Source organism: Petaurus breviceps, unplaced genomic scaffold (assembly GCF_028583685.1).
Source record: "Petaurus breviceps papuanus isolate PSGF00001 unplaced genomic scaffold, PetGlider_PUasm1.0 38, whole genome shotgun sequence".
NCBI classification, from domain to species: domain Eukaryota; kingdom Metazoa; phylum Chordata; class Mammalia; order Diprotodontia; family Petauridae; genus Petaurus; species Petaurus breviceps.
Genome location: NW_027186304.1, coordinates 81,016,051 through 81,043,540, shown reverse-complemented (window position 1 = coordinate 81,043,540; position 27,490 = coordinate 81,016,051). Strand labels below are relative to the sequence as shown.

Below are 27,490 nucleotides of genomic sequence, written 5' to 3'. Positions count from 1 at the left end.
TTGGAGAAAATCAACAGAAGGAAGGCACTAGCATTAAGAGGATAGTAAAAGACTTCTTGTATGTAGAAGGTGAGATTTTAGCTGGGACAGGAGGGAAGCAAGGGGTAAGAGAGGGGAGGGTAGAGAGAGGGAGAGGGAGAAAGAGAGTTTGTTCCAGGCATGTGGCCAGAGTCTTGAAATGGAGTGCCTTATGTGAAGAACAGCAAGGGGGCTGCTATCACTGGATGTCCGAGTATGTAGAGGAGATAAGTAAGGCCTAAGAAGACTAGAAAAGCAGGAAGAGGCCAGGTTGTGAAAAGCTTTGAATGTCAATCAGAGGATTTTATATTTGATCCTGGAAGTGATAAGGAGTCACTGCAATTTAATTTGACAGCCAAATGGAGGACAGACTGAAGTGGGAAGAATCTTGAGGCAGAGAGACCAGCCAGCAAGCTATTGCAATAGTCTAGGCATGTGGTGATGAGCACATGCATCATGCATGTGTCTGGGAAGAGAAGGGAATGCTTATGAGAGATGTTACTAAGGCAGAAATGATAGGGCTTAGCAACTGATTGGATATGGGGGTAGTGGTGAAAGAAAATGAGGAAGTGAGGATGACATCTTGGTCGTCAGCCTCAGTGACCGAGAAGATGGTAGAGAGGTTCTCTACTAATAGTGAAGTTGGGGAGAAGATTTTTTTCGACAAAGATAATGAGTTCATTATGGACTTGAGTTTAAGATGTTTACTGGATATCCATTTTGAAATCTCTGAAAGGCAGTAGGTTCTTTATCAATCCTTGACTGATTTTAGTCAAAATAGATGAAATGATGGCAGATATCACAGACACCTTCAGTGTACAGAGTTCCCCAAACAAGAAGTTGGTATGATGATTCCTTAACCCTCAATTAACCAGAATTCCATTCACCAGAACATCCCCATTCCCCAAAGAATTCTAATTAATTCAAATTTTACTGTGTTATTTTGGATAACTAACTCAGAATGCTTCCATATCTATTGAGTGCTAGCTTCCCTTTCTTCCTTTGGAGTTCTTTTCTGCTGCTTCACTTAGGCATAGTGGTAGCATCGTATTCAAAGGCTACTCTACCAGTCAAACTCAAGCTCTACATACCTGTACTGATGAAGTCACAAATCCTTAAATAACTGAAGTATTCTCTCTTGAGTTCTCAGAGAGACACTAATTGTCTTTTGGAGTGGTGTTGGGGAGGAGACTCTAGGAACTGAGTATATAGAATCAATTCTCTTGAGCCCTCAGGGATCTTTTCCTAGCCAGGTTTTCTTCTTAGCAGATGTTTTCTATTTGTGTAAAAGATGAGAGGTGGTATTTGATCCCTTTGCTAGGACACTTTAGGTTTCCTTACATCCTGATGATAGTCTCACCCAGAGATGGAAAATTAAATAAACTTGGCAGGCAGAGTGGTGCAGGGGAAGGAATATAGTTTTTGGAGTCAGAAGACCTGGGTTAAAGGTCACTTACTACCTGTATGACCTCACGAAGTCACTTAGCCTCTCTAGGTCTTAGTTTCCTCATTTGTAAAAGGAGTAAATTGGACTAGATTGTCTTTTAGGTCTCTCAAGCTGTAATTCTGTTTCTGTGTTTCATCAGTCAACCAGTAAGCAAACTGTTCCTATGGTGTAAAAGGTCCTGAGGAAGATATACAATTTAGGTAATAGTCCCCACCCTCAGAGAACTTGTAGTTTTTCAGAGGGATAAGATACAAAGAAAGATTGACTATAATAAATATTACATGATAATCTTTCTTAAAAAACATTTTTATTTAAAGTTTTGAGTTCCAAATTCCCTCCCTCCCTTGCTCCCCTCCCCTCTCCCTGAGATGGTAAACAATCCAGATATAGGTTACACATGTGCAATTATGTAAAACATTTCCATATTAGTCATTTTGTAGAAGAAGACAAGAACAAAAGAAAAAGAAATAAAGAGTGAAAAATAGTATGCTTCAGTCTGTATTCAATCAATATCAGTTCCTTCTCTGAAGGTGGATAGTATGCTTCATCATTAGTCCTTTGGGATTGTTCTTGGATCATTGTCTTGCTGAGAATAGCTAAATCATTCACAGTTTTTCATTAAACAATATTGCTGTTACTGTGTACAGCTTTCTCCTGGTTCTGTTTATTTCACTTTGCATCACAAGTCTTTTCTGAAATCATCCTGCTTGTCATTTCTTATAGCACAATAATATCCCATTACAATCATATACAATAGCTTGTTTAGCTATTCTTCAATTGATGGGCATCTCTTCAATTTCCAATTCTTTCCCATCACAAAAAGAGCTGCTATAAATATTTTTGTACAGATAGGTCCTTTTCCCTTTTGGGATGTCTTTGGGATATAGACTTGGCAGTGGTGTTGCTGGACATGATAATCTTACTATGGAGATTCATAACAAACTTCTCTGCAAAGTCTAAGCCAAAAGGTCTTTGCCAATTCCTGGGGTTCAGGGAAGGCTTCATGGCAGAAAGTGACATTGGGTTTGTATTTTAGGGAACAGATATGTGAAGAGGCAGGGGAGGGCATTGAAGGCATAAGTATCAGCATGAGCAAAAAAACATGGGGAAGGAATAGCATAGGATATGTTAGGGGTCAGAATTATGTAGTTTTATTGAAGCATAGAGTACATGGAGGAGAGTAATATGAGAAAAGGTAGAAAATAAATGATGATGCCAGATTGTGAAAGGCCTTAAATGCCAGCCAAAGTTTTATCTCTATTTAGGATGCAATAATGATGATTGAAGGTTTTTTTTTTTTTTTGAGTGGAGAAGTGACATGAACAGATTTATGCATAAGAAAGTTGGTGGTAAAATTTAAAAGATGTATGTCTTCCATTGCGGCGGGAAGACTTGCTAAGAATCTAATATTAAAGTTATCCATTTATCTTCATAAGATTGTCATTTGAAAGGGGTTGAAAGAGGAGGTCTGGTATTATTCTTCTCGTTATACAATGGACAAAACTGAGGAAAAGGAAAGTTGATATTTTTTTTTTGGCTAATTGTCATGCAGTTGGTTCTATACCCAAGCCTAGAAGCACAATATTCGTTTCCCTAGCCCAATCCAAAAGACTAGCTTGAATTCCCTAAGAGCACAAGAGAATTTCCCATTAATTTGTAGGAATCCCATTCTGGGCTAATGAGTATCTTGGCCTTTAAGTGTCTCCAGGATATCATCATTACTATGCAGACAGGAAGTACACTTCTCTTTTCATCTAAATAATGAAACATGTGCTTGGACATTATCAGAAGTTGAAGTCATGGTCTTTTTGTAACTTGAATCAGTCCAGGAAGGGCCACAGATAATTTATTCAGCTGCCAGTGTATCAGCTCTCTGTCATGGCATTTCTCCATTGGTTAGGAAGGGAGGGCATGTAGTTTCTCTGGAGTTGTTCCTAGAAATAGATGGACCAAGGTTTCAAACAGCTACTTTTCTTCAATTCATTGACTCTAGACTCACACTTAAACTGTACTAGGGAAACTGAGTATAATTTTCTCATGTCTCTATTTACAGCAGATCTTAATCTTACAGCATCTTAATGTTGGAAAGGACCTTAACTCTAGTCCTACCCAGAGAAGAGAACATCATTGGCACTACATGTCATTAAAGCAAGTTATTTAGAAAAAGTGTAAGTTCACAGTTGCCTTATTCACAGGAGAATATTTTTAAAAATAAAATATAATAGATGTTAATTTTATGTAATAGTTCATTTCCTCTTAGAAATTGCTTCTGTGAATTTTCCAGCATAATTTTCGTACCAAATTCCAAGCCCAGCTACCTTTTTTTTTTTTTTGCAAATGTAATTGAATGCAGTAGACCTTGTGAGAGATAGTATATGTAAGCTCAGTCTGTGAAGGCAGATAATTTTTTTTCTGTAACCAGACTTAATATAGCCTTTTGAGTGTCTTCTCTGAACTAAAATGGTTTTTTTAAAAATGATTTTTAATGTTAGCAAATTATCTACTATGGGCTCTTAGGAGCAAACTATTTGATTTTTTTAAACATAGATCTTTTTAAGGGTGATATTGGATCAAGTTTACCTTTGTTTAACAAACTGCTTTAGATGGAGGTCAGATAAGTACTGTAATCACATATAAAAATTTATTATGGGGTAACTCTTTCCAGGAATGCAAGGATCTAAGACAACTGCAAAAGACTCGCAATGGGAAATTCAAACCACATCCAGAGAAAGAACTTAGGAGACAATGCATATGGAAACATACTATTTGCTCTCCTTTGCTTTTGTTGTTTCGTTTTGTTTCTTCTTTCTCATGGTTCCTCCCATTAGTTCATGACTAATGTGAAGACATGTTTAATATGAATGTCCAAGTAGAGCCTATATCAGATTGCATGCCATCTTGGGGGGGGGGGAGGAGGTAGAAGGAAAGAAATCTCAAAACTCAAAATCTTATGGAAGTGAATGTTGAAAACTAAAAATAAATAAATTAATTAGAAAAAATTTGTGGGGATGTTTAAAATACTTGAGAGAACAAACTTCTTGAGCAGCCTCAAGCACTTCTCTTAGAAATACAATTTTTATTCCAATAATTGATATGTTAATTTAAATAGTCTTATTTGCTCATTAGATCTCAATAACTGAACTTTCATAGCTTAATTGAGAGTTATTTGATATATTTGTCTTAGAATTCCTCATAGTGGAGATGGAAAAGACTTTAGAGATCATCTGGTCCAATTCTTACTTTTTAAAAAATTATATTTAGCCACCTACAATTATTGACCTCACTGTCACATCCTGCAGGTGTTTCTGTTGAACCTCAATCTCTCCCCACCCCCATTTATTCTTCAGCTTTTAAAGGTCAGGATGAATACGAGCCTAGTTCTCTAAGATGTTAGTCTTAGTTTGTGGCTCAAACAGTGCTCATGTTTCTCATTCCGTCATTGGAATTTCTGAGCATAAGAAATATCAGTGTCACAGGGCTGAGTTTGCCCACCCACAGAATGGCACCTGTAGGAGACTCCTTCCTTCCTTCCTTCCTTCCTTCCTTCCTTCCTTCCTTCCTTCCTTCCTTCCTTCCTTCCTTCCTTCCTTCCTTCCTTCCTTCCTTCCTTCCTTCCTTCCTTCCTTCCCTCTTTCCTTCCTTCCTTTCTTCTGTCCATTCTTCCTTCAGGTAGGAGAGCACCCTGCCAAGCATAGTGTGTTGGATTGTCTCTTTGTTCTGTGGTCGCATTGCCGTCATTGTGAGCTGGAAAGTCATCCAGGGCCACTGACCCAGAGCAGTTCTAGGGCTTAAGCTGGGGGAGAAGACAGGAGTTATATAAAGTTTTCCAACAGGAGGCCAAATGTCTTCCACCAGGGCCCTTCATGGAGGTAGGGAGATTGTCACCTTCCTGGCCTCTCATGCAAGGGCCTGCCCACTATGTGCCAACACCACTCTTGAGGCTGCTTCACCCTAAACCCTTACTCTTTCATTGCTGTTTTAAAAAAACTGGAAAATATTTGTATATAATAATATTTGTAAAGATAATATTAGTAAAGCACTTAGCATAGTGTCTGGCACATACAAGGCACTTAATAAGTCCTTTTCTTTTTCCTTCCATTCCCTTCCCTTCCCTTTCCATCCCTTTCCTTTCTTTCCTTTCCTTTCCATTTTCTAACTTCATCAACTAAACTTGGTAGCATCCCTAAAAAATTTAAATAGACAAAAGTTTAGAAAAATGACTCCTATTTGTTTTATGAAGGAAGATGCTATCTGCATCCAGAAAAAGAACTGACAAATAGAAGTATGTATGGAATGATTTTACATATATACATATTCTTGTCTAACGGTAGCCATTTCTAGGGCATGGGATGGGGAGGGAAGAAAAAAAGAAATTTACATGATAACTTTATTGTATATTTAAAAGGCATAGCAAGTTGTACATAGTAGATTTGAAGTTTCATGGACAATCTTTTTTATATTATGTTATAGAAATGTTTGTTCTATTTCAGAAATTCTAAATAAAATAAATAAAAAAATAATCATACAGCGTTTGATGCCACATTTGATGAAGAATAGTTGAGGTCATGTCTTTAAAGGATCAATGGAAAGAATGGGGAATGTTTAGCCTGGAGAGTAGAAGACTTGGGAAGGGGACATAATAGCTGTATTCAATTAAGAACTGTCATGTAGAAGAGGAATATTGACTTGTTTTGTTTGACTCCAGGGAGTAGAACCAGGATAATGGATGTAAGTTGCAGAGACAGTTTTAGGCTTGATGTCAGGAAAAACTTCTAACACTTAGAGCTATCCAAAAGCAGAGCTTGCTGTCTAGGGAGGTAGGGGGATTTTTCAAGTACTTGAAGTCTTATGTAAGGCCAGATGACCATTTATTTGATGGGTACGTGGTGGAGTGAATTCTTATTCATAAATAATCCCTTCCAACACACCAAGAGTCTGTGAAATGGACAACTGCACTATTGACAGTTTGTTTTTAAAAAGGGTGCACTGATTTTAATGATAACAAAAATACCCTTTAGTTCTGTCTTTCTGAGCCTTTTTTTTCTGCTCTCTCTATATTTTTCCAAATTATAGTATTGTTATTTACATAATTGTAGTCATTATTTACATTGGTTTTGATTCTTCATTAAGAATAATTTCATATTTTTCCACATGTTGTCATATTATTACTACTACTAATAGTATAGAATAGTATAGTATACAATAGTATAGCATGTAATGGTAATTGCATAACTCAATAATATTCCATTATATTTCAAATGCCACAATTTGTTTAATAATTTCTTAATCTTTAGATGCAGGAGTTATTTCTAGTTTTTTCATTATTATGAATAAATAATGCTGTTATGAATCTTTTTGTACATATTGATCTTTTTTGACCTCCTATAAACATTCTTAAAGCATTGTCCTAGTAGTGAGATCACTGGGTCAAATGGTTGTACCTCTAGCTTTATACTGTCATTTCTTCCCCTAAAGGTCACACCTATTCACAGCTCTGCCATAACAAACTCTGTCAATTGATGGAGCAAACATACTAATAGGGGAGAAGGCTGATGTCAATTAGAGAAAAGTCTGAACGTATTAAAAATGGAATAGCTTAAAATACATCTAGTTTCATTGCTTTACTAGGTATCTGGAGATCTAAATTCTAATCCTGATTCTGCCAATATGACCTTGAGCAAGTAAATTACTTCTCTGGGCTTCAGTTTCCTTATTTGTGAAATAAATTATTCAGGATCAAATTCTATGATTCATAAAAGTGGAGAGTCATTAAAGCAGGGGTATTTCACTCATAATTAGCCAGTGGCTTTTCATAAGAGCAAAAATATACACTTATAACTCTTTGCTCCCAACTTTATCAAATTGGGGAAATAGTTTTTGCCCATTAAAACAAGTTAATGAAGTTCAAGTGTTTTTTGAAATCTTTGCCCCTGTTAGCTCTGGGGATGTTTCTTGTTCCAGGCTGGCTTCTGGGCTCTTGGTATTTTCTTCTTCTTGGTAACATTTCTGCTGACCATTGTTCCCTCCTGGATTTTTTTCTCTTTTAGATCTCTTGCTGAGGAGGTTACATTTCTCCAACTTCTCCCCATCTTAATAATATGAATGCAATTTTCTTTTTTTAGGTTTCCTAAGGAATGTATTTTTCTTAACTGCTAATAATGGTAGGGAAACACACAAGATTTTAAAACAACAAAGCAACGAAGGAAAAATTACAAAGTTATCAAATATTTTACAACTTATAGAAGTAGTTTTTCAGTGAAAAAAATATGAAGACATGAGGCTTTGCTGTTTTTTAACTGCTGCCTGCTCCCTTATTTCATTTCCTTTTATGTGCCCTTAGAGACATTCTCCTTCAAAGTGTCTTTGGTTAGGATGTTACCTCAAGTACCCAGGCTTTTAACCCAAGTAGATTCAAAATCAGCAAGTTGGGACTTGGGATTTTTTCAGTGCCCATTTAGTTTAGTTTTTTTTAAAAAATTAGTTTTATCTCCAGTTCTGAGACTTCTCCCTGAGGGCATATTCTTTCCAGGGGTTTTGGGCCTCTCTGCACTAGCATTGTAGATACTACTTTCTCCCACCCTGATCCTCTCAATGGCTTTGGCCCCTGGAAATTCCATTTCACCCTTGATTTTTTATTCTATAGGATTTTCTATCTCTCTTCTCTCCTCCCCAATTCAGTAAACTTCTATGGTTCCCTATTACTTCTAGGATCAAGTATAAATCATTTGACTTTCAAAGACCTTCCTAACCTGCCCCCTCCCACATGCTTTCCAGTATTCTTATACTTTGCTTCTCTCCAGCTCTCCACATGCTCTGTGATCCAGTGACTCTGGTCTCCTTTTTCTTCCTCACACAAGAACAGGGAAAAGGGGAAGGAAATAAACATTTATATAGCACCTACTATGTGTCGGGCACTGTACTAAGTGCTTTTTAATAAATATTATCTAATCTGATCCTCACAGCAGTCCTTCAAGGTGCCTGTAATAGGGCCGTTATTATCCCTGTAATATAGTTCAGGAACCCGAGGCAAACAGAGGTTCATTTACTCAGGGTCACACAGTTAACAAGTGTCTGAGACCACATTTGAACTTAGGTCTTTCTGACTCCAAACCTAGCTTTCTATCCACTATACCACCCGCTGCCTCTGATGCAGAGGACCCTCTGTTTCCTGACCTTCATTCCTGGAATGCTCTTCCCCTTCATCTTCATCTCTTGGCTTCTCTAGTTTCCTTCAAGTTTCAGTTAAAACCTTACTTTCTGCAACAAGTCTTTCCCAGTTCTCCTTCATGTTAATGCCCTCCCCCGAGATTACCCTCTGCACACATTTTGTGTGTACACAGTTGTTTGCACATTGTATATTGTCCCCCCACTCCCACCCTACCCACCCCACTAGAGATCAGCAACTCTTTTTTGTTTTTAGCATTTAGCAGTGCCTGGCACACAGTAGGAGCTTAATAAATGCTAGTCAATTGGTTGGCTGTGTTTGATTTGCCTGATGATAATGGTAGATTTTGCCCTTTAGTTGTAGCCTGACTTCTTCATCTCTTGTTCTAGGATATCTGGGCCTAGTTATCCTCAGAGGACCTGAGACCACCACCCTTGAAGTCCCTCCAGTTTATTCCAAGCGAAACAAACAGGCTGTGGTCTATACCCAGTTCAGAGCTCATATTCTCTATTATGTCTCTTCCTAAATTCTCATTTCTGCTCTGAATCATAGACCATCAGAGTAGGAATGAATCGTGCAAATTATGTCCTCTAACTCTCTCACCTTATAGATGGGGAACTTTGCTAAGGGTCACATAGTAAATTAGTGGTCTTAGCTTCAGGACTTCTGACTTCAAGTTCTAGGCCTATGCTGTCACTATGAGCTGATAGGCAAGTTGGTTACAATTCTTGAGTCAACTAGGTGGTGTGGTGGGTAGAGCACTGGGCCCTGAGTCAGGAGGACCTGAGTTCAAATGTGGACTCAGATACCTATCAGATGTGTGATTTGGGGAAAGCCATTAATCTCTGCCTCAGTTTCCTCATCTGTAAAATGGGGATAGGAATAGCATCTACCTTAAATGTGGTGAAGATCAAAGGAGATGGTATTTATAAAGCACTGTGCTAAGGCACATAGTGGTGGTGGTGTTGAGTTGTTTCAGTCTTGTCTAACTCTTTGTGGCTCCATCTGGGGTTTTCTTGAAATATATAAATGCTAGTTATTGTCATCAAAGTTTCAGTTTCCCCATCCATTTGATAACAGTGATAATATTGTGCTACCTCACAGGGTTGTTGTGAAATAACTTTATAAATCTTAAAGTGCAATAGAAAAGGACAGTGATTTATTTTTTATTCCATTTCAGTCTTATTGGATCTGCTTTAGGTGAGAATTAAAGATATTTGGGGCGGCCAGGTAGCACAGCGACTAAGAGCACCGACCCCAGTGTCAGGATGACCTGGGGATCAAATCCAGGCTCAGACACTTAGCACCCACCCAGAAACACCTGGCCTTGTAACCTTGAGCAAGTTACTTAACCCCAATTGCTTTAAAAAAAAAAAAAGAATTAAAGATATTTTATCATATCAGGTGTTTGCATTTAAATGAACGCTTGAAAATGATTTGCTCTTTTAAGCAGTTGAAACATTCTCCTTTATAGCCTCATTTACACTCCTGATTTGCCTCCTCTTTCCTAGGAGGCACAAAGTTGAACTTCTGGCCCAACCTATGTAGATGGTTAATAAACTCAGAATTAGCACATTAATGAATTAATTTAGTAGTTACTGTTTCAGTACACTCTAGTGGCCTATAAGAGTTAATACAGCTTACTAAGTAGTCTAATCTTCAGCCAGGGAGTAGGCTAGGTATGAAGACAATCTGGCTCAGTATTTTTCTCACACAGAATTGATTTGATTTTTAATGTCCTTGCTCTACTCCCTGTGGAAGTGTAGCTTGCCTAGGTTTCTGTAACTAGGCTATTAGTGAATGTTAAGATCATCATCTGTCTCCATGGGAAAGCTCTGAGTGCTGCAGCATTTGGACAACAACAGAAAGGTCAGAATTGGAAAAGTGCTGACTGAAAGCTGATCTTGCCATGGGGCCCTGGGTCCAGCTGTACATTTGGCACTGACACAATAGTTCCTGTAGGCCACACCCAGCTGTGTGAACTGGAACTGAGGACAATTGCTTGATTATCAGCTCTCTGTTGAGTTCTTGATTTTGTTGAATGAAAAATTAATGCTGTAACGATGAGCTAGCCTTTTCCTTCGGAGTTGCCTGTAAAAGAGGCCCTAGGTGTGTAAAGGGGGTGGGGAGTAGGCTTAGTTTTTTGCTGTTTCACCTTAGGTTCCTTGGAGCTAGGGATAATTGGAAGTAAATACTCTGATTTTGCATTTCATCATTTAAAATCAGCACTGTCCTCTGGTTTTATTGCTTCACTGCAGAAAAGCCTTTTAGGTTTGTAAGCCATAAAGGATAAAATATTAATTTAGTTTGATTTTTTTTGAATCACATTCAGCATTTGCTTTTATATCATGAGAATACCCCAAGGCTTTTTGTTACTTGCATTTTTGTAGGAGCCTGAAGTGAAATACATTATTTTTGTGGAATCTACCTTTTTTTTTTGGATTGTAAATCCAGCAGACTTTAAAAGAGTGTGTGATTCCCCAAGAATAACGGTTTCTCTCAGGCTGTTCTATGGCTCCCTAACTTTTTCTCACTGATAGCAGAGGGGAACCTTATAAGTTACTACTGTAGAATTGGATTGGTTGGGCCTAATGTGAGTTAAATATATATCAAGATATTGCACCAGGTTCTTGCATCTGTATCTCAATTAATTGATTTAGAGGCATCTAAAATATTTCTTAATGGCTTATATTAGAACCCCTTTAGACCCCTTATTGATCTTGGGAAGGAATGTTATATTAAACAACAGAAATACAGAGAATTTGTTATACTGTAAAAGAGGCCCTTTATACAGGGCATCCTAAGGACAAAGCAGACTAGTTTTGTCGGTTTACAGCACTCCCTTAAGAACTCCCAGTATATACTTGAAAAAGCATGGAAATTTCCAGTTAAGAAACCTGGATTCAAATCCTAGCTCTAATACTTGCTAGCTGCATTGCTGGAGGCAAATCATTAAGTCAATCAATAAGTGTTTATTAAATCTTTGCTAGCAAGTATTATTATTTCCATTTTACAGAGTCAGAGGTGTTAAGTGATTTTCCAGCATCTTCTTGTAAATAAGTGGCAAGGCCAGGCTGAACATTTCTGAATCCTTTCATTCTAAGTTCACAGCCCTTTGTAATATAGTCTCTGAGTTTCATTCTAGACTGAGAAGGCACTTGGTGATAAATTCTTTGGCTGTGGCAACCCAAGAAACAAAGAAAAAGATAACATTATCCCTAATCTTGGGAGGCTCCCTTTTGCTTGAACAAAGGTATTAGTAGGCTTGGAAAAGGGAGAAGAAGGTATTAAGAATTACTGTTTTGTTTTTTCCTTTGCCATTTGTAACCTTAATTGTTGGCATACTAAATGTGAGATCTTTGTCCAATGACCAATGAATACACATATTACTGGATGACTTGAATTGTATCAGACATGACATTCCTGTTCTAATCAAAACCAGAAGAAGGAAGTTATATTTTGATGAAGGGTGGCTCATAGATTCTTGAAGAAGCAAATAAAGAAGTTGATCATTGGTTTTATTTTGTATCCCCAAACAAAAAGAAACATAATTTCCTGGGACATTTGGTCATCTCATTTTTGAGCACTCATGATAATTATTTGCAAAAAGACCATTGCAAAAATAATTACAGCTTATATAGCAACAGTTGTTTCAAAGAATGAAGAGATAGAAAAATTCCATGAAGAATTGAGTAAGATACTCTAAATGCACAGATGCTTTGGTACTAGGTGACTTCAATGCAAAATTGGGAATAGGTAAGGATGGCGAGAAGTTTGTGGGAAAATATAGAGAAATAATAAGGAATAAAAGATGCCAAAGACTTTTGGACTACACAGAGACCTCTTATTTATGTACCATGAGCACTTCGTTTAAAAAACATTTTATTGAAACCATTTGTCTTTATATCACAACCCTTTCAACTGCCAACCGGATTGAACCATCTCTTATGACAATGCAGATAATTAAGCAGCAAAATCCTTTGCATTTACTGCTTCCTACAATCAAAATAATATGTCATTCTAGTATTTCTCTACCTCCCCATTGCAGGGGCGAGAAATATGTTTCATTATCTCTCCATTAGGATCTCTACTGTGTTTTCCAAACCATTATAGAGCTTGGTTTCTTTAGACAGTCTTTTCTTTTACATTGTTGGCATCATTATATGTAATTTTCTTAGTTCTGCTTATTTTGCTCAGCAACAGTATATTTAGATCTTGCCACCTTTCCCTGAATTTTTCATATTCATAATTTATTATTGCACAATAATATCTAGTTACCTTAACATAACACAATTTAAAAGTCATTTACTAATCAAGGGGCACTCACTCTGCTTCCTATTCTTTGCTACCACAGAGTGCTGTTATGAATATTTTGGTATATATTAGGTCTCTATGTTTGTTTTTTGACTTTTTTTTTGTTTTAAATTCAATTTTATTTTCAGCTGTGAATTCTCTCATTTTGCCTTCTCTCCTTCTTTTGGGAAAATAAGAAAAATATACCTCAGTGATACACACACATATTCACACACATGCACACGTATGTATGTATGTATGTATAGTTATACAAAACAAATTCTCACATTAGTCATGTCTCCCCTTCTGTCTTATACCAAAAAAGGGAAGAAAAGAAAATGCTTCTATCTGTAGTCTGAATCCATCAGCTTTCAGCACATTTTATCACAAGTCCTTTGGCATTGTGGTTGGTCATTATGTTGGTCGGAATTCCTAAATCTCAGAGTTGATTATCTTTATAATATCATCGTTACTGTATAAGTTGTTCTTCATGTTCTGCCTTTTTTCACTTTGTATCCATTTATACAGATATTTCCAGGTTTTTTTCCTCTTTGAAGCGATCACCATCATTTATCTTTGACTTCTTTGGAACACATGCCCAGTGGCGGGCTTGCTGAGCCAAAGGGTAGGAACAATTTAGTCACTTGACTAATTCCAAAGGGAAATACAAAGTGACTGGAACACTTCATTGCTATGTCAACATTGACTGCTCCCACTGAGTTAGCTCCATTGTATCCCAATTTTATTCCAGGTGCACATTATCATTATAATCTTTTTCTCCCAGTAGACATTTCTTTGAAGGGAGAGGAATGAATAGGGCTGGGATTGAATAGCATAATGACTCCAAATGATATTTCTTATACATCGTGGTCTCTTCTATAGAACATGTTCATTTTCAAATAAGGGTAGGGGAATTTTAGATTAGAGCATACAAGAGGAGGTAATGAATGTCAAGAAGGACAATCTTATCGACCAGAACTAATGAGAACATTACTCTTAGTTAAAAAAAAAAATTCACACTATTATGAAATGAAAGAGCTGCAGGCTTTGTGTGTGATGCTATTGAAACCATATCCCACAACTTTTGAAAAAATTCCATCCCAAAGATTATATCTCATGGCACCATTCCTACTTAAAGGATTAATCTCCTCCCTTTTTCTCAGGGGGCTTCAGAGATTCTCCTAGACATCAAGAGAGTTCCACAGTATAGAAAATGAAGTTAGCCCAGCCAAGGTACTGGGGACAGAGATGAGAAGAGAACCCACACTTACCCATTAGCAGTCTCATGCTCTTTAACCATTCTAGAGTACTCTAGTGTACTCTCTAGAGTATACCTCTCTCTAAAAAAAAAGGGAGTAAAGAATATAATATTCCCTGTATGTTTAGCAGTTGGAGGTAATGCCTAGAATTCCTAGAAGGAAGATCAGGAGCCCTGGGGAAAGGGACTGGATCTTATTTAAACTATTGCAATACTTTGCATACAGTATGCTTTTGATAAATGCTTATTGAATGAATGAATCCAGGGCTAGAATAAAGCCTGCAGTTGGAAGTAAAAGGCAAATCCCTCAGAGAATTAGTTAGCACATTGGTGTCTTCCATTTCATTTGAAGGAGAAATAACTGATGTCTTTCAGATCTTACTTTAGGGTACAGGAATTAAATTGTGGGAGGCACTGGGAGAGGATGCCCCTGACAGAGAACCTCTCCAGCTGCATGCTTTTGGTCAATCAAATAATGCTGTTTGCACACATGCTAATGACTGTAATGAAGACTGAATACTTTAATTCAAGCAAAATGAATTATTAGCTTTATAAGAGAAATATAAACAGAATCTTAATGAATTTTCTAATGTATTTTGCCTCTGATCTTATCCATTATTTACTGAAAGCTGATCTGTAGCTAAAGAAAACCTGGGACTACTTTGTTCTTATGATTTCTGCTCCCTCATCAATATAAAGATTATGTAATTAGTGGTCCTGCCAGTGTTCTTCCATGAGAAGTTTGTTTTTGTTTTTTTAGTTATTTGATACTATTCCTGGACTCTTGGTATTTAAATCAAATGACTTTATTACAGGTTTATCTTCAGTTTCAGCATTGAAGCACAGTATATTTGCAAGGTGATGTAGAAGACCCGCACATGGCCCATACCAAATGCCTCCCTCTGAACTCAGGGATAAATGATATTAATTTAACAGAACTCTCTTATTAAAGCATGCAGATTCAGGTTTCTGAGGGCAGGAAAGTATCCTATCTAAATTTTCCCCTAGAATCTAATACAGTGCACACACTAGGCACTTAATGCTTGTTAATTAAATAAATCTAAGATTCTGTTTATTCTCTATCAATGAGTTTGTTGGTTTTGAATATTCTGTTGATTTTTTGTCATATTAGAAAAATTTCATAAAAATAGAATTAATTGAAAAGGATAATGTAGCTATTTATTCATTTATACTTAATCTTCTGTTTCCTTTATTTTTCCTAGGTGTGATTATTGTGCCCAGTGCTGGTGTTGGTATTGTCTTAGGAGGTTACATTATAAAAAAGTTGAAACTTGGTGCCAGAGAATCTGCAAAACTAGCAATGATATGCAGTGGTGTGTCTTTACTCTGTTTTTCAACACTCTTCATTGTTGGATGTGAAAGTATTAACCTGGGTGGCATAAATATTCCATATACAACAGGGTAAGTATCTCTGAATGACTGAACAATAAATATTATTACAATCATGGCAAACCCTCTAAACACCTATGTATTCAAATGTGTTGTAGAATCCTAGGATGCTATGTGCCTTGCTAATTGTTCTCAGGTGAATGTTTTATCTCTGCCTAGACTGCAATTTCTTTCAAGGGCAGCAATCATGCTTTCTTACTTCTTTCATGTCTTTGTCCCCACAAAGTGCTTTCTACAGTGCTTTTCACCCAGATGATATCTGCTGATGGTGAATGAATAAAAAAAAAACCCAACTCTCATTTATGTCGCACTTTACAGCTCAAAGCACTTTGCTCCACAATAATCCCTTGAGACAGATAGTAAAAAAAAAAAGTATGATGATCTTCTTCAAATCCATTTCATACATGAGTCAACACATAACTCCATGATGTCGACAGTCCTCTTTGAAAAATAAAACTAAGGACAACAACAACAGTCCCTTTCAGATGAGAAAACTGAGAATCAGGCTGAGTAACCAGGTTGACTGAAGTCATTGAGATAGTGAATGTTAGAGGCAAGGCTTGAATCCCACTTTCCAGATCTAAGTCTTCTTTTCAGAACTCATAAAAATGCAAACATTCCATCACTCAGGCACATCAGGAGTGTTTCAGTATGCATTCATCACATAGGATTTCAGTGCTTATTTTTAAATATAAGGTTTCAGTTTGTGAAGAAAATGCTTAGTTATTTTATGATTTTTTTTCACTTCATAGTAGAGATCCACGTTGCAATAGATTCCATTTGAAATTAGAGTTGTGAAAACTTCTACCTCTTTGAGGCAATTTAGACTGATGGAGAAATGACATTGACCAAATTATAAGAGCATGTTATGTTATTAAATATTATTTTACCCCTAATATGATTTTTCACATGGAGAAATTTATTTTTCTTAATGCTTTGCAAACAGAAATAATTTCTGAGTTGTTATTTGCTAGGCCCTAGTATTGGACTATGAACAAAGATAATCTTAAACATGCTTTTTATGACAAGATATTAAATGTGACATAAAACAGTTATTGTCACAACTTTTCCTTGAATAAAGCACATAGCTAAGATACTTTGGTATAGTGGTTAGAATTTGAACTTGATGTTGAGAAGGCTTAGGCTAAAGTCCTTCTCTGGTACTTAGTAACCATGTAACCGAGGACCGTCAGTCAATAAATAATTTTTGAGAACCTACCCTGTGCCAGACATTGTGCTGTGCTGAGCACTGGGGATACAAAAAGAGGCAAAAGATCACCCTTTCCTTCAAGGAGCTAATGGGAGATAATTCTGTTAATTTCCCTGAGCCTCCATTTTCTTATCTATAAAAGAAGGAGGTTATATTAAATGGCCTTCAAGGTTCTTTCCAGTTTTTAAGCTGTGATCCTATTGTGCTTTAGACTTTGGCTTGCTTAGGCAGAAAGTACAATAGAATGCTTTCTAGAGAGATGATCTGGAAAGTAAATAATATATGATTTCTAGAACCTGGAGTATTGGTTATTTTGCATATACTTCTATTTTGGATAAAACTCAAGCATGTTGTACATTGGAGAGACTGTCTAAAACTTGTTAGATGTGAGATAAAAATCATTTACTTGATGTGGATTTCCCAGAGAAGTAATTTTCTAAAGCTCGGGAACAGGACAGCTCAAGCTGCTTTCATTTGAACAGTTTACCCATTTGGATGTGTTGGCAAAACAACTGAGGGAAACAAAGCCCTAAATGATGAGCCACTGATGAGATGTCTGGTTTCTGACTTTAAATACAGCTTTGATTTTCCTCTAGATGTAAATTGAGTTTCATGTACGTATTGCCAAGTCACTTAGGTTGGAAAAAAAAGAAACAATAAAAACGACCTGTCAGGATTACAAGTAAAAGACATAGTTTCTTCCTGTGCTTTTCTACATGGTGAGATCATCCAAGGTGGTTGTCAGTCAGATCAACCATGGCTTAAAGAACATGGTATAGACATCTATGGCTAACATTCATGGGATACCCTTATATATACATATATACATACATACATATATATATATATATATATAATCTTTTGGGCTAAACTGACTCAAAATGTTAATCTCATATGAAAGGTCAGATTTATTTCTGAAAAAAATTATTTATTTTAAATGTTTTTTTTTTAATTTTTTGTTTTTTGGAGGGTAATTCGGGTTAAGTGACTTGCCCAAGATCACATGGCTAGTTTTTGTGTTAAGTGTCTGAAGTTGGATTTGAATTCAGGTCCTCCTGACTCTAGGGCCTGTGCTCTATTCACTGCGCCACCTAGCAGCCTCCCTAAATGTTTTTTTCTTTAAAAAATTTGGAGTTTTACATTCTCTCCCTTCCTTACCTGCTGAGAAGACAAGCAATATATCAATAATATATGTGAAATCATGTAAAACATATTTATATATTAGCCATATTTTTAAAAAAGAAAAACAAAGAAATAAAATAAATTGGACTTTAAAGTGCAGAGTTCTTCAGTTCTCTCTCTGGAAGTGGATAGCATTTTTTTCCTCTTGAGTCCTTTGGAGTTGTCTTGGATCATTGTATTGATCACAGTACTGATCATAAGTGTTTCACAGTGGATCATAATTACAGCATTGCTGTTACTGTGCTTAATGATCTGTTGATTCCTTTTAGCTCACTTTGCATCAGTTCATATGATTCATACTTTGTTTTTCTGAATCCATCCCCTTCATCAGTCATTTCTTATAGCATAATAGTACTACATAAAATTGTATGCTACAACTTGTTCAGCTATTTGCCAATTGATGAACCAGTTGATTTCTTGCCACCACAAAAATGCTGCAATAAATGTTTTTGTGCATGTGGGCCTTTTTCCTTTTTCTTTTATCTCTTTGAGATACCAACTTAGTAGTAGGGGTATCGCTGAGTCAAAGGGTATGCACAGGTTTTGGTTTAGTTTTTTATTTATTTATTTATTTTTTTTGTAACAGAGACTTTATTTGAAGAACCAATAACAGCTTAGCTCAAGTTAATTATTTTTTACAATGAATCTTCATTTCCAGGTTGACAAAATTTGTGCTAAGCCACACATTCAACTGGACCTGTTTGAGCACAGTTCCAAATTGTTCTCCAGAATGGTTGAACCAGTTCCCTACTCCACCCACACTTTATTAGTGTACCTATCTTCTCACATCCTCTCCAGTAGCTGTCTCTTTTGATAGGTGTGAAGTAGTACCTCAGAGGTATTTAGACGTTTATTTCTCTAATCAGTGGTGATTTAGAGTATTTTTTCATGTGACTATAGACTTTAATTTCTTCTTCTGAACTCTGCCTGTTTACATCCTTTAACAATTTATCAATTGGGGAATGGCTCTTATTTTTATAAATTTGTTTCAGTTCTGTACTCAATATACATTTGAGAAATGAGGCCTTTATTAGAGAAACTTACTGTATAATTTTTTATTATTACTTTATTGTCTTTGATACCTTTTAAAAATATAGTTTCCCTGATTATTACTTTTAATCTATTTTTGCTCGTTTTGTCTGAGATCCTGATAGCTACCCCTGTCTTTTTTTTTCTTTTTGCTTCAACTAAAGCATATTAGATTCAGCTCCAGGCCTTAATATTAACTTTCTGTTTCAAGTGTGTCTGTTGTAAAGAACATTGTTGGATTCTCTTACTCACTTCTGTTTTATTGGTGAGCTCATTTTATTCACATTCACTGTTATGATTACTGTGTATTTCTCTCCATCTCATTTTCTTTATATTTTTCCTTCTCTCTCTTCTTATACTGTCCCCCCCTTAAAAGTTTATTTTGATTCAACAATTACCTTCCTTAATCCTCCCTCACTTCTATCAAGTCCCTTTCCCTTTCTCTTATCCCTTTCCCCTCCTATTTCCTTGTTCAGTAAGATAGATTTCTATATACAGCTGGGTGTGTATATTTATTCTTCCCTCTTTGAATCAATTCTGATGAGAGTGGGGTTCAAGCAGAGCAGTATAGAAACTATTCCCAGCCTGGCTGGGGCTGTTTATAGAGGCAATAGTCAGAAGACAGAAAATGATTGTAGAAGGGAGGGCTGAGCTTTGGCAGAAAAGAGAAAATTCACGAATGGCCATTGGGCCCTTACAGGCATCCCAGAGATAATGTGAGACTAGGACTTTGGTTGTACATAACTTTTTAAGAACCGAGGTATGTTCCCAATAAGGATTTGCCCTTTCCACAAGTTCTGTTCAGATGTGCCTGTTCAGTAACAGATACTGTAATGCAATATATTCATTTTATTTCTCTTACCTAACTACTTCCTGTATCCTGATTTTTGCCTTGAGCAAAAAGAGGCCAGGGGTTAGTTTTTATTGTTGTTTAATTGTTTTTCAGTTGTTTCCTTTTTGTGACCCCATTTGGGATTTTCTTGGCAGAGATAATGTAGCAATTTGGCGTTTCCTTCTCCAGCTCTTTTTACAGATGAGGAAAATGAGCCAAGCAGGGTTAAGTGACTTGCCCAGGGTCACAAAGCTAATGTGTGTCTCTCAGGAAGATGAATCTTCTTGACTTCAGGTCTGGCACTCCATCCTTTGCACTCCCCCCCCCCCCCAGCTACCCTAGGGGTTAGTTAGAGGTAAATTGAAATTAAAGTAGTAAGTAATAAATTGAAATTAGAATAGAGTCAAATTTCTGCCTGGATGTTAGGAATTTTCCTAACTTGGGACCCTGAGCTATCATGATCATACTGCTAACATTTGGTTTGATACAAATGCCATATAATACCATAGAGGAGGGGACCACCTGAACCAGAGGGCCTATATTGCCTCCAGGTTACAAAGTATGCTAATTGTTGTAACAGCGTATGGCTGATTAAATCTCCCTAGAGAAAGGAGAGCAGAAAGGAGAGGACCTGACTAGAGAAAAGTTCACATCCTAAACTGCTCCCTAGGGAAGATAGTGGAAAGGTCTCAGAACATTCAGTTCTATCCCTGTCTAGCAGGGAAGATGGAGTAGAAAGGGCAGCTTTGGGTACCTGCAGCCAGTGTTACACACACTCTGCAGCTATATCCACTGGTTACATTTACACTGAACACACACACACACACACACACACACACAAACACACCACAAGCACAGACAGAAACAAATACTCCATTAAGTTCATTTTTGTTTAGAAGTTTTGCCTCCCCTTCATGAGAATGGTTACTGACCTCTCTCTGCCAGATCAACACCTTTATCAAAAAAGATTTCATCATTTTTCTCCTTTGCCCTTTCAGGTCTTAAGTTTAAAACTTAATATGATAAACAAAGACTTCATCTCTGCTGAAATAGGCAGCTTGCTTTCAGGCATCTTTGCCACTGTATTATAAGCAGAAGCCTGATTGTAGCATATTGTGATTTAGGTCAGAAATAAATGGAACGCTTACAGTTTTCTGGAACAGAAAAATCAACCAGTGCATTTGATTGAAACATTTCTGTTTACTGTGTATTTTACTCAGAAATTTGAATTATTTAAAATTTTATTTAGCTCAATTTTGTATGTGCCTTAAGGATCCTAACCAGAACCAACCCCGCCTTGCTCCCTTAGTAGCATAGTAGGGGTAGCAAGGTGACATGGTATATAGATAAGTGGCACAGATGCCAGACCCGGAGTAAGAAAGATTCATCTTCCTGAGTTCTGATCTGGCCTCAAACACTTACTAGCTGTGTGCTCCTGGGTAAGTCACTTAACCTTGTTTCCCTCAGTTTCCTCGTCTGTAAAATAACCTGGAGAAGGAAAAGGCAAACTACTATAGCATCTTAGCTAAGGAAACTCCAGATGGGGTTGTGAAGAGCTGGACATGATTGAAAAATGACTGTACAATGACAAAAGGAGATGGCATAGTAGACAGGGTGCTTCACCTAGGGCTAGGAAAGTCTGAACAAGTCACTATTGACCTCAGTTTCCTCATGGGTAAAATGGGGTTTTGTACAAGTAATATCGCTTCTCTCCCAGGGTGGTTGTGGGGAAAAAAACAAATGAAATCTGTAAAGTGCCTCACAAACCTGAAAGTGCTATATAAATCATGATGCTGTGTTATTGCTATAATATTTCAAGGGTAGATATACCCCTAAGTTAGATCCCCTCAAATAAAAATATGTTACATATTTTTATAATAAGAATCTGTGAAATTTTTATAGATTTCAGAGAGCTAGAATAGAAAGAGCATAACACTGTGATCCCCAAACTATGGCAATAATAAAGTTAAGTCCTAGCTGAAGTTTTGCTTTATATTTCTGTATTTTTTTATGCAGATTTTAGGACTTACACCTTAGGTTTATTGCACGAGTTTCTCCAGTAGAATGTAATCTCTTTGAGGGCAAGGACTATTTTTCATTTTTGACTCATAATAATAGCTAATAAACATTTCTATAGTGCTTACTAGGTGCCAGGCATGCTAAGAGCTTTACAGTTATTTCATTTGATCTTCACAACAATCCTGGGGGGTAGGTGCTATTACTGTTCCATTTTGAAGAAGAGGAAACTGAGGCAAAGTGTAATGGGTTAAATGGGTCCAGGGTCATATACCCATAAGTGCCTGAGGTCAGATTTGAACTCAGGTTTTCCTGATTCCAGGCCCAACATTCTATCTACTGTGCCATTCAGCACAGTGCATTCTATTCAGTAAGTGTTTAATAAATGTATGTTCAATTAAATTGAACTTTTTAAATTGAAGAAGCAACAATAAAGCATTTGTTTTACCTTCACACCCAATTGCTTAAAGAATTAGCATAGAGTTGAAGAATGGATAGTGAAATGTCAGCCAAATGTATAGCAGGGGTTCTTAACCTGGAATCCATTGAACTTTTTTTTTTTTTTTTGCCTTTTTGGAGGGGAGAAGGCAGGACAGTTGGGGTTAAGTGACTTGCCCACGGTCACACAGCTAGTAAGTGTTAAGTGCCTAAGGATGGATTTGAAATCAGGTCCTCCTGATTCCAGGGCTGGTGCTCTATTCACTGTGCCACCTAGCTGCCCCCCTTTTTTTGAGGCAGTGGGGTTAAATGACTTGTCCCGGGTCACAGAGCTAGTAAGTGTCTGGGGCTGAATTTGAACTTGGGTCCTCCTGACTCCAGGTCTGTCACTCTATTCACTGAGCCACCTAACTTGTTGCTCCATGGAACTTTTAAAAATTGTATTTCAATGTAATTGGTTTCCTTTGCAATTCTGTATATTTTATTTTATGCATTTAAAAAGCATTTTCCTGAGAAGAGGTCAGGAGGTTTCCCTAGACTAATAAAGGGATCCTGAAAACAAACAAAAAGGTTAATAAGTTCAGATATCCCAGACCACCTTTTAAATGGTTACACCAACCCCATAGTGTTCACCTCTTCTCATATTGAAACCCAGAAACCTGTACAGGTACTCAGTCACTGCTGACTAAATTGAAACAGTTGTTTTTGTGTTTCACGTTGTTGTCCAGGATGTTGGAGTTCATAGTCAGCTGATGCAGACAGAAGGTGAATCAAATTTCCTAATTAAAACTACAGGGGAAACTCTAGGTGCTGAGAATATAATTACTTGAGTTGGAAATGAGTCAGTGCATCAGCTGGAACCTCGATGATGAAAAATCATCAAAAGCTCAGGGCTGAAATACTCCAAGTGTCTTAGATGGTAATGACAGTAAAATCATGAATTCCATGTCAGTGCCAAAGAAATAAGTCTGATTATTGAATCATCTAAACTACCTTCGCCCAAACTTTCACCTTACTTTATCACTGTTTCTGATTATGCAGTGTGGTCACCTATCACTTTCTTTGGAATGCTTCAGTAGCTACTCTGTTGGAGACCACAGTGCTTTTCACTAAAGAAGATAAATGGAATTGGGCTTAAATATATTTACTTAAGTTTTAAAAAACTTTCTTCCTAAATACGTGATTAAGAAACTTTTTTGTTTTGCAAGGCATAAAAAATATGTTGAAATTATTAGATAATTGTGTTGTGGTATGGAAAACTGGATTTATACTCCATAGATTTGGTGAGGAGACAGGGTATTCTCTCTGTCTCTATCTGCCTGTCTGTCTCTCTATCTCTGTCTTTCTGTCTGTCTCTTTTTCTCAATGTCACTATCTCTTTCTCTTTTTCCATTGGTAACAGATGTAAGAACTTTATTTTACTAAGATCTTAGTGCTAGAAGATATCTCATGGATTTAGTTTGACTCTCTTTCTAAAGATGAAGTAATAATGTAGTGGTAGAGTCTATATGGAATAAAAATGAGGACTCCTGACATTTATTTTTTATTTTTTTTATAAGCAATTGGGGTTAAGTAACTTGCTCAAGGTTACACGGCCAGTTATTTCTGGGTGTGGTGCTAAGTATCTGAGCCCGAATTCGATCTCAGGTCATCCCGACTCTGGGGCTGGTGCTCTTACTCACTGAGCCACCTGGCCACCCCGACCCCTGACATTTAATTGCTCATTCTATTACATTGCACCAACTCTTTGCAACTGGGCAGTACAGCTTCTATAATCCTATATACTACTCTTCCCAGCTAGACAACCAACCCTTCCTTCCTGATCTCCTTTAAATCTAGTCAGTTTAAGGCATTCTACTAGTTAGGAAGACCTGAGTCCAAGTCAGGCCTCTGACATTTACTAGCTGTGTGATCCTGGGCAAGTCATTTAACTGTTTGCCTTAAAACAGTTGAACAACAACACTCTTCCCTATCAATGTACATCCAGTTGTATTGATTTCCATTTCTCTTTTCCACTGCTCAAATCAAGTTGATATGATATAACCATTCAATGACTTGCACATGATGCTTCATTTTAAAAATGTCAGAGGCCTGACTTGTCTTTAGCTCTTCCTAACTATTTCTATCTCTTTCTCTCTCTCTCTCTATATATATATATATACATATATATATGTATAGTGACAAAAAGTTTTTTTTTTTTAGTCTTGCAGTTGCCAACATATGCTTTAGGATTATCTATGTTATCTTTAGTCGCATTTTTTGAGATTAGATTAGCTAGCTATATATTTAGTCACCTATAGCAATTGCCAGGTATGTTTGTAAATAAAAGCAAAAGCCTTTTATTCATGAGGAAAATTAGTCTTATAATGTGGTTAGGACTATGGAGGGCCTCAAGATCATATGATATGAGGATTAGTTGAAGGAATTGGGAATATTTAGCCTGGCAAAAAAGGGAAGGAAATATGGCAGTCCAAATGTTTTAAAAGATATTATGGGGAAGAAGGTTTAGCTTTTGTTCTGCTTGGTCCTAGAAAACAGAACTCGAAGTAATGGATGGAAGTAACAGAATCAAATTTAAGCTTGATATAAGGAAATTTTTTTTTCTAACAATTGGAGTTATCCCTAAGTGGAATGGGCTTTCTTTGGAGGTGTCCCCATCCTGTAGATCTTAGTATAGTATCATTTACTCTGTATGTGAGTATATATATCCTTTCAATACATGAACATAGCTGTCCTCATATACTCCCATCTCTGTCCCCCACCCCAGTCTTCTTTTTCTTCAAACTAAAGAAGCCCAGTTCTTTTAACTAATATTCTCATGGCATGTTCTCTGAGCAAAAGCAATGTATGTTGGAGAGGGGATTTTTGTTTAGATAATGGTTGGATCAGATGGCCTACTAAGGTGCTTCCAACTTGGAGATTCTGTGAAAGCCAAACATAGTAGAAGCTCCAGAAATGGATGCTGAATTGAATTCCATTTTATTTTCAGAGTTCCAAGAGAGGCATGAGGTTTGAGTCATCTCCTGTTTCACTTGACATCTTTCCTGGGCATTAAAATGATTTAACTATGGCCTCATCATACACTTGTGTCAAAGTTAAGAAACCATGTGTGCCCTCCATAAAGACAGATCCAAGTCAGACCCAAAGATAACAATCTAATCTTACATAGTCAGCTTTGTTTAAGAACAAAAGCAGAAAATGCTGATGTATATCATTGCAGCATCTTGTTGGCTAGGCAAATTGCAGGCATTTTTTTTTTCTTTCTGTGCTTTGCTGACTGAAAAGGGAAAGATCACTTGATATTTCTATAGCTTTAGGGTTACTTAAATGTTTTGAATTCCATGAAAGAAATGTGAAAGCTTTTCCTCCTCAGACTCAGTTGAAAGCTTGTGATTTTAATTAAATCCCTTGTAGTGTTGAGCAGATATGTATCAGGAATCCAGATGTGGAGGATTCAAGCTTCTAGTAAGTTAATAACATGGTTCACAAAATTCCTGCTGTAATTGAAAGTGTGTAAAATTTCGAGGTCCTTATTTTTCAGTATGAACAAGATTTTCTCAGATGTTTTAAACTATTTTCATAAAACCATGTTTAAAGCCCATATTTAAATTTTGTTCATATGTTTTATAAGCAATATACAGTTTGGGGTTTGCATCACAGATGCTTAATAAATATCATAGATATTAAATATTCTGAGTCTGCTAATTGAAGTCCTAATGTATATAAATTTCAAATCACTGCTGTCTTAGTAGTTGCTAGTCAGAAAATCAATGGGAGGGGGAATGCCTTACTTTAAGAATTGGAAAATGACCACCTTCTTTTTTGTAGAGAAAATAAGGATAGAATTCTTAAACTCAGCACAACTTCATATGGCTGTTTCTGTGTCTTATTTTTCTCTGTGTGCAGAGGAAGGGAAAGAAACTCTTATATTAGAAAAGACAAATTGAGACTTTCTCTATGATTAATAGGAAACAGTAATAGAAAAAGATATTCATCCATATTAAAAAAAACAAAATTCCTGGTAAATGGAGAAAGCTGGATGGAACAAATCTTTGACTACAAATTTACCTTTTATAGTGGTGGGAAGGTATCTTGAAAAGAGTACTGGGTTTGGATTTGTACATCCAAACTCTCCCTCCAGTGACTTACTGCCTGAGCTAGTGTTCTATCCGTTAATCTGCAGTTATTAAGCAGCTACTGTGTATTAGGCATTTTGATAAGTGGTGAAGATACAAAATAGGAAATAATTAACAGAAGGAAAGGTATTGGAATTAAGATGGCCTTGGAAAGGCTGCCTGTAGAATATGGGACTTTAGTGGTACCTAGGAAGTCAGTAGATGGAGTTGAGGGGGGAGAGCATTCCAGACATGGGGGAAAGACAGAGAAAATGCCCAGAGATGGAGTGGCGTGTTCATGCAACATCCAGGAGGCCAACGTTATTGGATCAAAGAGTATTTTTTGTGTGTGTGTGGATGAGGGGGGGTAACCACAAGACTGGAAAGATAGGCGAAGGGTAGATTATAGAGGGCTTTGAATGACAGAGCATTTTGTATATGATTCTGCAGTGGATAGGCAGCCACTGGAATTTGTTCAGTGGGAAGGGATGGTGGTCACATGGTCAGAACTGTACTTTCTAGAACTTAAGGAAAAGAAGTAGAGACCCAAACTCCTAAAGTAAACCATGGGGTTTACTAATAATCCATAAATCATCCATGTTCATCTGTATAAAAAGGACATGGTGCTAGTGAACTTTGATGGCCACCTAATTTTTTAGTGTTCTATTCTGGTCTTTGAGAGAGAAAGCAGCTTTGAGGTAAATTCTAGCAAAAGCAGTCCTGTCCAGACATCTAGGTTTGGTCCAGGTGGCAGCAACAGTGTGAGAGGGTAGCATTTCTCTACTAAGCAGGACAAAGGTAACTGTAATCTTTTGCAAATATACCAAAATAAGGTAAGCAGACCCCAGGTAACTTTTGAACTCAGAAGTTACGCCAGACTTGGTACAATTTCTTTAGTATCAGAGGATACCACTTGTCTATACATCAGTTATTCTACCTGTTTCTGTCTACCTTGTTCTCCTCCCCCTTCCCTCCCCCGACTCCACTATCCTAGGGAAGGAACTCAGGGTGGTCTTTTTATTTCATTATCTGTGCAGGTGCTTATCACTTTATGCTTCTTTCTTTCTTTCTTTCTTT

At 37.0% G+C, this 27,490-nt stretch overlaps 1 protein-coding gene across 1 annotated transcript in view; it reads left to right on the top strand.

Annotated features, from left to right (window-relative positions):
* The window catches only part of SLCO5A1 (solute carrier organic anion transporter family member 5A1), a 171,762-nt gene that overhangs the window by 122,136 nt on the left and 22,136 nt on the right, over nt 1-27,490 (top strand). Inside the window, exon 6 of the mRNA XM_069100092.1 lies at nt 15,405-15,603. Coding sequence (XP_068956193.1) covers nt 15,405-15,603 — 199 coding nt within the window. The remainder of the gene's footprint in view (nt 1-15,404; nt 15,604-27,490) is intronic.